The 14,518-nt window shown below is 37.7% G+C and overlaps 1 protein-coding gene across 1 annotated transcript; it reads left to right on the top strand.

Moving 5' to 3' along the window:
* The first annotated feature begins 75 nt into the window (after window positions 1–75).
* LOC124639803 (oxysterol-binding protein 1) lies at window positions 76–14,518 on the top strand. Its single transcript, XM_047177280.1, has 12 exons — window positions 76–325; window positions 2,891–3,079; window positions 3,473–3,746; window positions 4,245–4,410; window positions 8,142–8,263; window positions 8,726–8,803; window positions 9,195–9,308; window positions 10,439–10,553; window positions 11,194–11,380; window positions 11,791–11,878; window positions 12,165–12,338; window positions 12,742–14,518. Exons 1-12 carry the CDS (start codon window positions 183–185, stop codon window positions 13,507–13,509), a joined length of 2,418 nt encoding a protein of 805 aa, XP_047033236.1. The 5' UTR covers window positions 76–182; the 3' UTR covers window positions 13,510–14,518.

The following is a 14,518-nucleotide window of genomic DNA, read 5'->3' as shown; positions in this document are numbered from 1 at the left end:
AAAAGGATTTCACTAGACTTTGTTGCGTTCCTAAAAATTAGAGTATATGATTCGAACGAATGAAATGAACTAGATTGAATTTTAACAGATAATAAATAAGTTGTGAATCGACGACGGACGTGGCTGGTAGAGAGTTTAAATTAATATGTTTTTCTAATTTAAATTGTGTTAAAAAGAAAAAAATGTCGGATGCTATCGTAGCCAAGGGTCAGCCAATACCTGGGGATCCCGAAAAAAAGGGCTGGCTATTCAAGTGGACAAATTATTTGAAGGGTTATCAGCGAAGATGGTTCGTGTTGTCGAATGGACTGTTGTCGTATTACAGGTAATTTTCGTACTAGATTCTTGCTTGTACCTTCCAGCTGTTTCGTATCAGCCGAAAATTGATATCAGTAATGACTTACTTGCTTGGAAGTTTCATCAGAGCAAAGAGAGGTTAATATCGAGATTTTTTAGTATGACGCAGTGTTTTTGCAGTATTTCTAATTGGTTTTCTTGTTGTATTAAATCATAATATCATAAAAGTTTTCTCGTAAAGATATGGTACTTTACGTAATGTTAATAATGCATTGTTCGAAGTCGTAATTAGTAGGAATATAGTGAAAAGTACTTTACATACAGTAGTACATTGTATGCTGACAGTGACAGTAGATAAGTTGTAATAATTAGATTTTTGTGATAATAAAGATGCATAGTTCATAGTTTTGTTCTACATTTGCTATTGATTAAATCATCATCGCATTAGTAATGGTTACAACATGCAGCTGTTGTTTATTAAATGCTATTAAATAATATCTACTTCTTGTCATTAAAATCATTGATTACTAACACAAATTAATGCAAATTAATAACGTATTTTTTCAAAATTATTAAATCGGCAAGATATCACATGGATTAGCCTAACAGTAAAATATCACAAAAAAATAGTTTTAATGTTGTGCCATTTTTTTTAAATACATAATACCTACACTGTTATTGTTTTCAAGGCTAACAAGTTTTTCTACATACATGTAGTAGTACTGTGTTAATTGTTTTTAGAGACTTTTCCTGATACCAACTGACTACTTTAAATGCTAATGTGTACTAATTAGGCTCATTTCTCACTGGTTAGTATGTGTACCATTTCAGTCACACAAAGCTATAAATATACTAGCTGTTACAAAATCAAAATTCGTTTATTCAAACTTTGCTGCAAAACAGCACTTTTTGAAAGTCAGAAATTTACAAAAGACAGCCCCCAAAACTACCACCCTTCACCACTTCCTATGTGTTTTTGCTCCAGCAACACAAGACATGTCTTTCTGTAGGTTAGAAGAAACTTTCAACAATTTATTGTATTTACAGTTTTACCTGAATAACATAGAGAACTACTGCTTACACACAGATATAAAGTAGCATACGCATGTGTAAAGTGCAAGGTATTACTGTAAAGTTTCATTCAAATCTGTTAAGCTGTTTGTGTGTGAAGAAGTAACAAACATACATAAACACAGTCTTTCAGTTGCATGTTTATAGTATTAAGTGAGATCTCAGACTTGAATTTTAGACCAACATGATTATTTATGAATAACCAACATAAAAAGAGATATATAAAATAAGAAGGTTGTACACCTGAGATCCACATACATAAATAGTCATGAAATGATCCGTATTTAACAAAGTGTAGGGTAATTATTTATAGAAATGACTAAATGTAAAAAGAGGATGACCAAAAAAAACTACAGTTGATTAAAATAATGGCTTGTGTTTAAACACCACTCAAAAAAGTACCTATTTTACTACCAAAAAAATTCTAAACGGTTACCAAAATGGGTAAATGGTCACCAAATAACGTTTCCTAAAATATTATGAAATAAAACCATTTTTTCGTATTATTGACTACTAAAAAAATAAATGGAAGCCTTTAAAATACACTTTAGACCAAATATTATATATTGTCACTAATTAGATGTTACCAATTATGTAATACCATGACTTCTAATTTGGTCATTTTTGTTAGGCTAAAAAAGCTAACGATCGCTAGAATATTTCCCAAATACCAATTAATATACTGGGGTTCCCAAACGTACGTCGCTTATTTATTGTTATATGAATTTGGGTGTAACTCAGTCCGTTTAAAATGTAAGCATACAACATGCAGCAAGCATGGCTTCTGTCACGGCTCCGGCGCTGCGGGGCTCCGGCGGTCCCTTGCGAGCTTATCGTCGCAGATGGTTTTCACGCTCACCACCGCAGCTTCGGCTTACTCGCCGGCCAGCGTCAGCCGCGGCGGCGAGCGCTGAAACTACCTGCGCCTGAGCTCGCAGGCCGCCTCGCCCCTCCGCGCCTACGCGGTTTTGAATTGCACTCTAGGGGTAGGGCAGACAAGACTACGTCGAGTCCGGTTTTGCAGCGATTCGTTTTCGTCACTAACTTTGATTTTTGGTAGTAATATTAATCTTTGAGTTGGATAGAATTTGGTGACCATTAATCCATATTGGAAACCAAAAATAATATTTGTGCGGGATTTGCGATTTTTCTGATGTTATTTTATTTTTTTTGGATCATAATATTATATACTTTAGTGCCCTTTTAATAAAGTCAATTTATTTTTTTTGGAGTTGTTTATTTTATTTGGTGCCTCAGCTTAGAGTCTTAAAAATATTTTTGGTGACCGCCTAAATTATACCCTAAAATAATTTATGTACAGCAGAGTAGACCAGATTGGAGATCACTACTATGCAATTTGTTTTGCATAAAACTATGACCAAACTGACCAACTGATTCTAACTATAAATGCACCAGAGTGCAATGAACAACTAGTTACAGTTAAGATTTAATGATTATAAAATCTGTAAAAGTGTTCTTACACCTACAAGGATAACTTATAAATGTTATTCTATAATTTCAGGAATCAAGCAGAGATGGCCCATACATGCAGGGGCACCATATCTCTGCTGGGGGCCCTCATCCACACGGCAGACTCCTGCACGTTTGTCATCAGTAACGGAGGCACGCAAACCTTCCACATCAGGGCTCATGATGAAGTGGAACGCCAGAGTTGGGTTACTGCTCTAGAGCTGGCTAAGGCAAAAGCAATGTAAGTGTTCCTATCGGAAATATCTTGAAACTCGGTTTTAGATTACGTTATAGTGTTCAGAAAATTACAATTCTCGATAGGAACATCTCTACAACAATTCAATCTAAAAAAATAAAAAATAATAAAAAAGGTTGCGCCAAATAGGTCCAGTCTATGTGGCAAATCTAAAAGTTTTCATAAAATATTTAGATATATAAACAAAATAATTGTTTGTGATTACATGACAATGATCCATAGTACAGTACTTATATGCTACCAATTATAACTGACACACGCACTTAGAACACATTATAAAGAAGGCCATGGTGATTCATGGACATCTTTTTGTTAAAACTGTCACATCACATAAAATTATGTTTATTTTTGCCTAAAACATAAATACATTTTATCCAGCCGAGCTCAAGAATCCGATGACGATGAAGACCAGATGTCGACAGGAGTAGTAGTAGCGGGAAGTGGGGAAGGAGAAGGGGAAGACGCGGGTGGTATTGCAAGAGAACTGGCAGCTAGGTTCCATGACTTGCGCACTTGCTCGGAACTGGTGGCCAGGCATGGGGCAGCCTTGCAGAGGTCACTTGTTGACCTTGAGATCCCACCAACGGATACCACGAAACAAGTGTCTGAACGAGCCACGCTGTTTAGGATATCCTGCAATGCTATGATGAATGTGAGTGTAGTCTTTATGTACTTTAATTCGGATTTTACCCATTAAATAAATGTCCTTTTGCGCGTTTTAACTGTCTTCTAAAAAAGCTTAATGCTCCTGATTTTATGATGAGGTACCGTGAGGTGAAATTCGTATAAAATTATTGTTACTTATACTAGATTTAACTCGCGCCCCGACTTCCGGATTCCAAGGCACCACTTTCTCCATGCTTATTCTATCTCAATTGGCTCAGACGCTTTAACATCTAAGCCTAAGAAACTCACTTTATCCACTCCGGCTTTGCATGGGATTACAGTATTTCCACACATACATCAAATAGATGTTTGTTATAATACATATTAACCTTCCTCTTTAATCACTCTAGCTATAAAAACCAAATGAAAATCGGTTGCGTAGTTTTGAAGATTTACGCGTACAAAGGGACACCGGGACAGAAAAACCAACTTTGTTTTATACTATGTAGTAATAATATTAGTAAACCTGTACGTTTGTTGCCAGGCTTGCTCCGAGTTCATGAGCGCGGCAGCGGCGTCCTCAGCCCGCATGAGTCGCGCGCTGCAACACGAGCGTGAACAAAAGATGCGGCTGCAAGAAGTGGTCGAGCAACTCGCCCGCCAGCACGACAATCTTGAGAAGACTGTTACTGCTCGCAATACTACACCTGGTAAGTTTAGTATAGTTTTTGCTATCATTTATTTCAAGACTGCGGAGAAGGACCAAGAAGAGCAAGAACATCTGTACCAGCTTGGAGTTCAAACCTATAATGTTAAAAATACTGTTTATAAACGACCTATCCATTGTTGATGACAGCTGCAGAGACAGCATGAATGATCGTCATGCTTGCTCAAGGCGGATAGCGGCTTATTTCAAGATAGTAATGTTAATATTAATCAGTGGTCTACTGGTATGTTTACTAGACTTTGAATCAACACATACATACGTAGTGTGCAGGTGCAACTTTAATCTCAAGGCCACTGAAGTCCACACCAAATATTTATTAAGTAAGCATAAAAATATATACGCATTTATAAAGCATCAATACCGCCCCAAAATGACTCAAACAGATCTAAGTGTCAACAGTCAATCATAAAACAAAGAAATCTCAGTAACATTGTAATTTGCCCATTAGATTAAATAATTCTATGTAATACATTGTATGTAATTCCTTAAGTCGATATTAATATCACAATTAATTTATATCTCGTTATTATCTAATTAGATAACCAATGAAACTTTTAGCAGGTGGCAATATCCGACTGTGAACAAGCAGACTTAATTATATTCATATTTTATTGAATTTTTGAGTAATAGGTATATAGTATAGGCACATAACTAAAGATAAACAATCTTGATATGTTTTTTTACTTAAAAAGTCAGCTTAAAAATAAAATGTGGCTACAAAATGATGTAAATACAATAATTATAACTTCTTTATTTATTAACTTTTTCAATTGTATCATTATTTTAAGCAGTAGTTTATTTGTTTTATATGTATTTGTGTAAAATATTATTCACATCTAGTTAAGGTGAATGCTTCGACTGGTAGCGGGATATAAAAAATAAAATGTTTTTTTGATGTTTTACCTACGTTTACATACGATATGAGGCTTGATCTTATCGATTGCGGCAATAATGTATCTCAAAGTAATTTTTGATGTCTTTTATTCCTTCGAAAGTTCTTACAATTTAAATGCAATACGATAAGCTTTTTAATGCAAAATATAACAATACATTCGAATTATAAGAACTTTCGGAGTTAAACGGGAACATCAAAAGTAATATGCTAATATTACCGCGATCGATAAGATGACGCCTAATATCGAATGTTAACTGAGTTACCTCAGCACCAAGAAACCATTTTATATGTATTTGAATTTACCGCTACCAATTGAAGCATTCCCCTTAAGTGCCTATTCAAATATAGTATAGGTATTGGACAAGTTTTTAATACCTATTTAAAAAATGTCTTCTGGGCTTTCCAACTGACCCACTCAAACATAGTTAATGTAAGATTCTTAAAGGTCAGCGTCCACAGGCCCGCATCGCACGTATCGGACATATCGCTTTATAGCATAGCTATATTATGTATCTGAGTCGTCCATACGATGCGGATCAGTGGACGCCGTTGTATGAATACAAGGCAAGGTAAAATCCGTTACGTGCGATGCGTCCATACTTGCGTTGCGTGCCTGTGGAGGCTTACCTTTATGTTCATCTATGTGTATGTGTCTGTCCCCACCCCGGCCACACGTCAGTGCCGTGTCAGTGGCGGCATGTAAAAGTGGCAAGTGTCAGCCAATAACGGTTAAGAGCCAAGACATTTGACGTCATAAATCATTAATATAAAAAGGTTCCTAACACGGTACCCTGCGGCACATCGATTTTGATGAGATTTTGGAAAAAATAATATTCTGTGAATAACAAAGAATCGAATCTGAATTCAGAAAGCCATTTTGTCTGCATCTATAAAGCTAAAGTTGTTCTGTACGCTTGTCTCACGGAAAATTCACTACCACGAACAGTGACCATTCAAATATCAGTAAACTTTTACACAGCTTTTCTTGCGTTTGTTACCTACTTCGATATTCCTTCGGCATACAGATGTACGGTACCATCAAAACTATTGTACCTTACACATATTTTTGAACGAATACTTCGGGAAACTATATTTGCGGACGAATTGTTCTGGGTTACCATCGAAAAATATGATATTGAACGAATGATATTTAAACATAAACAATGCACAAGTATAATCTGTGATCCAAACGGATGCGAACGTGAAACGGAACGTGTCGTTCGTGACGGATGAAAAATCGAAAAGAAATTTGCGTTTTGGGCTAAAAATTATTCCAAAATTAATCCATTTCAACATCAAAGAAGTGTGTGTGATACAAAAACAAAAATGTATATACAATATTAATCATTACCTTATTTTGGTACGTAAAAGTGCATAAAAGCGAGACGATGTAATTTGCAATACTATTGTAGACAAATTTTTGGTGATTTTCAAGGTTGTTGTTTTTCAGTTCAACGTTTAACAGTTTGTAATTGGTTGTTCTTTAATCGTTTATTTAATTAACGTGTACCGGGAGCAAAGTGTTGTCATTTGGCAGTGCAGTATTGTGTTAGTCCTGCCTAGTAATAACGAAATCACGTTCATGTACGCGTCTATTGTGATCTTGGCCTTGTATCGCTAGCTTTGCGTTATTTATTTATGTTGGTAGGTTTAAAGCAATGATAAATTGATTTCTCCATAACAAATACAACATAATGGGCGGTAAGTGGAATCTAATAATAAAGAAAACACATCATCACTGAATGCTATATAAAGGCTAGCTTTCCAGTTGATTTCATGGGGTTAATTAGTGACAAACGATCATCATACACTGTTACATGTAAGTAATCACTTGCAAATAATATGCATAGGCCAACTGTTGATCTACATGTGGTATTCTTAGTAAAATTCACTACAGACTCATGAAAATATCAGCAGAATTGAGTGCTGTACAAAATATTTAGTATTGTGTAGTGACATATTTGATAACTGCTGCCTGCCACTAACTTAGGTGTTTGTAAATTTTCTACAGGTGTGGTGAGAGTGAGTGTTGTCAAATCATAAATAAATCAGTTCACCACTTGTAGCATGAGTGCATGTGATGTTATTGCATGCTCATTACAGTTATATTTTTCTCATTATAGGTAAAAATTTAATGGTTCATGCAAGAAGGAAATGACTTATGTATTAGAATGGTGCTTTAATTATATATTCAATACATTTTATCCAGCAAGGAGTATTCAAAGTGATGTACCCATTTATCCTTGCTTTTCATGTCTAGTATTGTGTAAATAGAAGTACCTATATTGACACACTTTTCTTACAACATATTTTTGTGGTTATTAGTAGTTTTGCGATATTTACTTGTTTACATGTAGAAAACAAAATTTATTCTCTCCGTTTATTTTATATTCTGCATGCTTAGATTAACTTCAATGCTAATGTATTTCACAAATTATGATAATACTTCTCCAAATGTTGCCTCTTAGCTGTAATGGCCTTTAAGCATCAATTTGTTTATTTGTTTGTTATCATCACTCAACGTGTACTATCATTTGAATGGCAAATAGAATAGTTGTTCATAGATTGATAAGATAAGATATGGGTATTTGTGTTTTGATTGAATCTTCTGTTTTCATGAGATTCTTATCATGTTACTATGTAAATATTTGAAGTATATACTTTTTAGTCAAACCCTAGACTTCAACTCAGTTGTATTGAAAAATATAAACAATAAATTAATAACAGTTTTTTTATCATAATCTGGTATATTTAAAACCGTTTAAAACATACATATGTTAACAACTGCAATTTGGTTTTATGTTAAGTTTTGTGCACAGGAGGGAACGGCACCGGGCAAGGCAACGAGACAGAGGATGAGGATCATGAGTTCTTTGATGCTGTGGAAGAGGGTGTCTCCTCTGCTATGGATGATCCAAATTCATTTGTAATTAAAGTGCCCGTAAGTCCTCCACGAGTCTCCTAAACCACCTTCTGAACACATTATGACTCATTGGTAGTATTGAACTTGCTGAATGTGGTTCAACACTGTTATTGTTAATATTCAACCCAATGACAGCAACAAAGTCAAACTTGATTAATATAAAACGCTAAGTACACAGTTTTACAATAAACAAAGTGTTTATTGAAGAACATTTACCTTGTTTTGCCTTTTACAGAAGTTATCGCACACATGGATCTTAAAACAACAAATTAGCTGTTGTATCATGAACTCTGTATTCAAATAACTAAATGTCTAGAGACTGATATCTTGAAATAACACAGGCTTATTTGAACAATAATTTAGTTTCAATGTTGAGAGTTCATGTTAATGTTTTGTTTATTTAGTCATCATGTTATCCGAGGATTGTTACGGCAGAGCGAATCATGCCCCTTGTTCATTGTGCTGTGTGTGAATTTACAGGTAAATAGGAAAAACAAAGTAAAAAGCGGCGAAAGTTCAGATGAGTCTGAGGGTGAATCTGTCACTGAGACTCAACAGGTCAGTCACTATTTTGTTTACTATAATAATATCTGTTTGTGCGTGTTATATACTCGCCTAAATAATCAATGTTAACTGCTGTTAGGCATTGTACAATGTAGGGCACGTAATTTTGCAAATGTGGATCATTTCCGATTTGTCACTGACATGGAAATGCAAATACACACCTGATGATTCAATTGTAAATGTTCTTGACGTCTAACTATGTAGTAATTTAGTTTTAGTGTTATTGACAATAAGAAACATTCATAGTTTCTTACCTACAAAGCAAGTTTATCATGACTAGTATTTGGCCTTCAATTTTTAACACGTCATGGTGTTTAAGTAGCGCATAATATACTATTGCAAATCTAGTATTTATAACTGATAGTGGCTGTGTTGTTCCATGAAGGTAATTTTCGTGGAAGACAAGGAACGAGAAGAAATCGTGATGGGAGGCTCAGAATTAGAACCTACTGCTGAAAGTGGTGCCGTGGTGCCCAAGACACAAGATATTATAGTATGGGTAAGTTCACAACATTTTCTTTAAAAAAAGTAGACCATAAAAACGAAGATATACATAATACAACACAGAAACATAGTTTTAAAACTTTAGGAATTGGCATTCTTCCAAAACGGAAATTTGTCAAAATGTACGAGATTCAGTACTGGGGCAAATTATGTATTCAATTAAACTCAAATGTTGCGTTGGTAATGTCACAAATTACGTAAAATATAATATGCAGTACGCCACATAACAACATATAAATGACTGATGCAAGACAGATTTTTTATTCATGCACAAAAAATTATACTGGTTGCTGGGAGGCTAAATACCTGCAGTTTCAACAAGTTTTGAAAGGTTAACCTTTGGAAACAACAAAGATATCTTTAAAATTAATATTAATGCACTCTGAAACCATGCATATTAAAACTATTTATAGAAATAATTGGCATATTAGTACCAGAGGAAAGTGCCAATTTGTCTTTGGTAAAATGTCGTGACTCAAGCAACTATATAACGCATTTATTATGTGACGTTCGAATACATTGTCTATCCAATTATATAGGTGATAAATGATCTATAACACTAAATTTTATTTATTTATTCAATATAACAAACAAATATTTTGATATTTTAACATACATTATATAGATCTCATGAATAGCTAGACTTCCTACTGACCTTAATTTAGATGTTTCGATCATATCAGCATAATGCAAGGCTAACCAATATTTGACCCCTGGGTCTGGCAATATGGCCCTGGCTGCTACATTATTGATATCAATTATTTAGATTACATCTTGCGGAAGATGTTACTTTTCAGATTTTAAAATATGAGGTTATCAATTCAACCTGTATATAAGTGTTTTAATGGAAAAGCGTGCTAGGTCATCTTAAATTGAAAATTATAAAATAAAAACATTTATATGGTAGTAGGTACAAAATATGATTGTTGAAAGATTGATATTATGTGAGAGAATTGGCAGTAGGTTTTAGCATATTTATTTTTGTTTGTCTACTCTACTAGTCAACCTCGTTCTTTTCTTTCCATTGGCTCTACAACCCTTTGTGGGTCTTGGCTTCCTATATAGTGAACCTCATATTTCTAGTACCAGTTTAGAGGTATAATTGAGTATGGTGGCATGTTACAGCCGCACGTGTCGGCGACGCAGCAGGTGCTGATCGACGGGCACCCGCGGCGGACGCGCGTGCCCGAAAAGCCCAACTACCCGCTCAGTCTCTGGTCTATCATGAAGAATTGCATAGGTTTGTATATTAATGCATATTATGAGGCTGAAGAGGTTTGGATAATCTTAAGAACTACTTGTGAGATTCGAAATAACCGTCAGTACGGCTCCATTTATCGAGAAAAAGTTGGTATATAAAATTGCTGGAATAATTTTCAAAGATCTTACACTTATTGTAAGCTAAATTATACCTGGGCTCTATTTTATGACACAGACACTACTGTGTAGTTTTTGCAAATAATTTTTATTCTGAATAGTAAAAAGGCTGATTACAACAGTGGGTCGACACTTTCTAGAGCGCTTGTTTTAGTTCAAGGTTAAGATCATTCTGAAGCGCGCCTTCGCGAGAGCTATTAAGGAATAATTAGTTTTATTGGCCTTTATATATTTAGTGTCTTCCATTTCATTAGTGTGTGTCGACAAAACTTTAGGAATTAGCATATTCTTTTTTTTTATACCCACTTCAAGTTTTTATCGGAATATTGTGAAGGTCCTATTAATACCTACTAGATTAAAACAGAACCCACAATTTTTTTACAAAACAGCCCATTTAATTGGTTAAAATTTTAACGGTACACAAACAATTGACAATAAAACTTCTCATAAAAAAAAGAATCCTGAAACAAATGACTGAACTGAATATTCTATTTTCAAAACAGGTAAGGAGCTCTCGAAGATCCCGATCCCGGTGAACTTCAGCGAGCCGCTGTCGATGCTGCAGCGGCTGACGGAGGACTACGAGTACTCCAGCATCCTCGACCAGGCCGCCAAGTTCAGCGACCCCGCGCAGCAGCTCGCCTATGTGGCCGCTTTTACTGTCTCCTCGTATGCCACTACTGCTAACAGGTATTGTTATACTACTTATATATTTTGGCCATCTAGTGGTCATTTGCAACCTCAAATATGCAGCTATTTTTTTGAACTGTTACCAGTAGCAAGGGGTATTAGGTTGCCCGGATAATTGGGTTGAGGACGTCAGATATGCAGTCGCTCCTTGTAAAACACTGGTACTTAGCTGCATCCGGTTAGAATGGAAGCCGACCCCAACATAATTGTTAAAAAAGCGCGGGAGATGGGCTCGTTATTTCATAATATTGTACAGTGCTGTAACTTTTTTGTGGTTGTTAATATTTAGATGGCGTCTGATGTATCATAAACATACAATAAGTTATCGCCCTTTGTTTATAATCGCTGACATAATAATATGATTTGTGCACAAGCCTAAATATGAATAACTTTTTATCATATTGTTTCAGAACAAACAAGCCGTTCAACCCGCTGCTGGGCGAGACGTACGAGTGCGACCGCATGGCCGACCTCGGCTGGCGAGCCATCTCTGAGCAGGCAAGTCCACTCACTTGTTAGTAGCCACACACCCATCACCTTTCCTCTGTAGCCGAGTCCCAAGCACCTGCAATCTAAAATGAAGTGAAATCATTTTTGCAGTGATATTATTGCATATGCTTGGGACTTAAGTTGTTCCTACACGTGTAAGTTAGCCTTTTCCAAACCTCCCCGCCTCTTCCCCAGCCCTTCCCCACCATGTCCTTCCAGCACTAGCCCTTAGTACATAATGTTGCACTACAATTTGGCCGCTAAACTAACTAAATTCAAAATTGTTTGTGGTCAGGTGTCGCATCATCCACCGATGGTAGCGCAGTTCTGCGAGGGGCAGGCGGGCTGGCAGTGCTGGCAGGAGTTCACGATGACCACCAAGTTTAGGGGGAAATACCTGCAGGTCATCCCGCTGGGGGGCGCGTCCGCCATGTTCCCTAGCTCCGGCAACAAGTACACCTGGAGGAAGGTACGCGTCGGGCTGGGGATGATCATGAAATTTATAGCTACATTTAACGAATGTGATAGTTGGGCTTTCTGTAACTTGTACAACTCATGTCAAATAACTTTGCCCCTCAAGTCAGCCATGTGAAGTCGTATTCATACAATATTTTGATTGTTGTGCAGTCACTAGTAACTAGCTAACTTCGGTGTGGCAAAGTTATTTATGTAACTTGTTGAAGGTAAACTTTGTAGAGCGAGCGGTGATAGTGCGTATAGGCAGTGGTGTGAAGCAAAATTTCATTGAATTGATGATTGTTCGGAGTTAGTTTGTAATGAAAAGCTAGAATTGGTTTTAAAAAGTTTTATTGCATTGAGACGTTGTAACTTTGCAAGAGATATGTATCTGTATGGTCGCTACCTGGTTGCAGGTGACGACGACGGTGCACAACATCATCGTGGGCAAGCTGTGGGTGGACAACCACGGCGACATGGACATCGTGGGCGAGGCCGGGGCCGCCGCCGGCTACGTGGCGCATCTCAAGTACCTGCCCTACGGGTACTTCAGCAAGGACACGCAGCGCAAGGTCACCGGCGTCATCAAGGACCCGCAGGGCGTCCCGCGCTACGTGCTGCAGGGCCACTGGGACAGCCGCGTGGAGGTGGCGCCCGTCACCAGCGCCTCGCCCGACAACACCGTCTGCAAGACCGGCAAGTTCACCGTCGCCTGGGAGCGAGTGCCGGCGCCGCCCGACTCCGACCGCTGGTACAACTTCACGCTGCTGGCGGCGCAGCTCAACGAGCCCGAGCCCGGCGTGGCGCCCACCGACTCGCGGCGCCGCCCCGACCAGCGCCTCATGGAGGAGGGGCTGTGGGACGACGCCAACACCGAGAAGCTGCGCCTCGAGGAGAAGCAGCGCGCCGCGCGTCGCGAGCTGGAGGCGGCGGCCGAGCAAGCCGCCGCGGCCGGCCAGCCGGCGCCGCCCGCCCCGCGCCCGCTGTGGTTCTCGCGCCAGGCGCTGTCGGCGCACGCGCAGCAGCAGCCGCACCTGCGCCACCTGTACACGCACCGCTACTGGGAGTGCAAGCGCAAGCAGGACTGGTCACAGTGTCCGGACATTTTCTCGCGGCCGCGGCCGCCCGCCTCAGGAGCTGAATCACCGGATCGAGTCTCAGTCGTCAGTGTCGCTATAGGCTAACGTTGTTCTCGTTTACGCCGTTACATTTTGCGTTGGAAGTTTTACTCATTCCATATTAACTGTGGTCGTTTTTATTATTTATTGTTATTTTTCAAAATTAGTTTATCGTACGGTTACGTGTACATAATCCTTATTTATGACGCTATCTCGATTTCCACGCGACTCGTGGCCTAATAGTTAAGTTGTTAGCTCTTAGACATTTGTGAGCACCGCTTTCGGTCGTACGTTTCGAACGTTTCGAGGCTTCACACGTTACAAACTAACAACGAAATTATTTCACTCACATTATCGAAACTAACGGGCTTGTCACGGTGTTCCAACTAACACGATTTATTATTCAAAGGACTTAATGCTTTCGTAGTCTGAAGAAAGATGAGATGTATTGGTGGAATGTTCTGGGACTGAAGATAGAGGTATCGTTGTCAGTTACAAACTGTCTCGCGTATATAAATATGAATTTCCTTACACCCGCGTTTGGGCCTGGTAATATTGTCTTAATTTAGTTGTATATTTACCTCCTGTAGAAGCCAAGAAAAATTAATAAGTAGACGTGAATATAAATTTATATAAAATCAGGTGCTTCTAATGAACAGGTTTCAATTTTAATCAATAATAATAATTATCGTCATGCTACTAATCTAGAAGTGACAAATGTCTAGCGGGCATTAAACGAAGCTCTTTACGTCCTTATAGAAAATGTCGCGTCGTAAAACTATCTTTTAATGCCTTAATGTAGGAGCAATAGAGCATTATCTATGTAAGTGTTAAAAAAATGAACACAAGTTTATATCAGGACGTGGGCTGGTGGGCAGCTCGCCGACTGTCCGCATTGTGATATCAACTTGTAGTGCTCTAGAATATTTTGTAAGGTCTATTACAAATGTACATTTTCAAGTGGATGTAAGATAATTTGTTAATATTTTTATTATAATAGAATGATATTTGAATACGAAGCCATAAACATCTGTATCATGTTGATTATGAAAATAAAATATTATGTCACTGAATA

The sequence above is a fragment of the Helicoverpa zea genome, chromosome 19 (assembly GCF_022581195.2).
Source record: "Helicoverpa zea isolate HzStark_Cry1AcR chromosome 19, ilHelZeax1.1, whole genome shotgun sequence".
Classification (NCBI taxonomy): domain Eukaryota; kingdom Metazoa; phylum Arthropoda; class Insecta; order Lepidoptera; family Noctuidae; genus Helicoverpa; species Helicoverpa zea.
This window is presented reverse-complemented; position numbering and strand designations above follow the sequence as displayed.

Coding starts and splice junctions, on each gene's coding strand:
- LOC124639803 (XM_047177280.1), top strand. CDS start 183: ATGTCGGATGCTATCGTAGCCAAGGGTCAGCCAATACCTGGGGATCCC. Junction 3,080..3,472: donor CTGGCTAAGGCAAAAGCAAT/GTAAGTGTTCCT, acceptor CATTTTATCCAG/CCGAGCTCAAGAATCCGATG. Junction 3,747..4,244: donor CCTGCAATGCTATGATGAAT/GTGAGTGTAGTC, acceptor GTTTGTTGCCAG/GCTTGCTCCGAGTTCATGAG.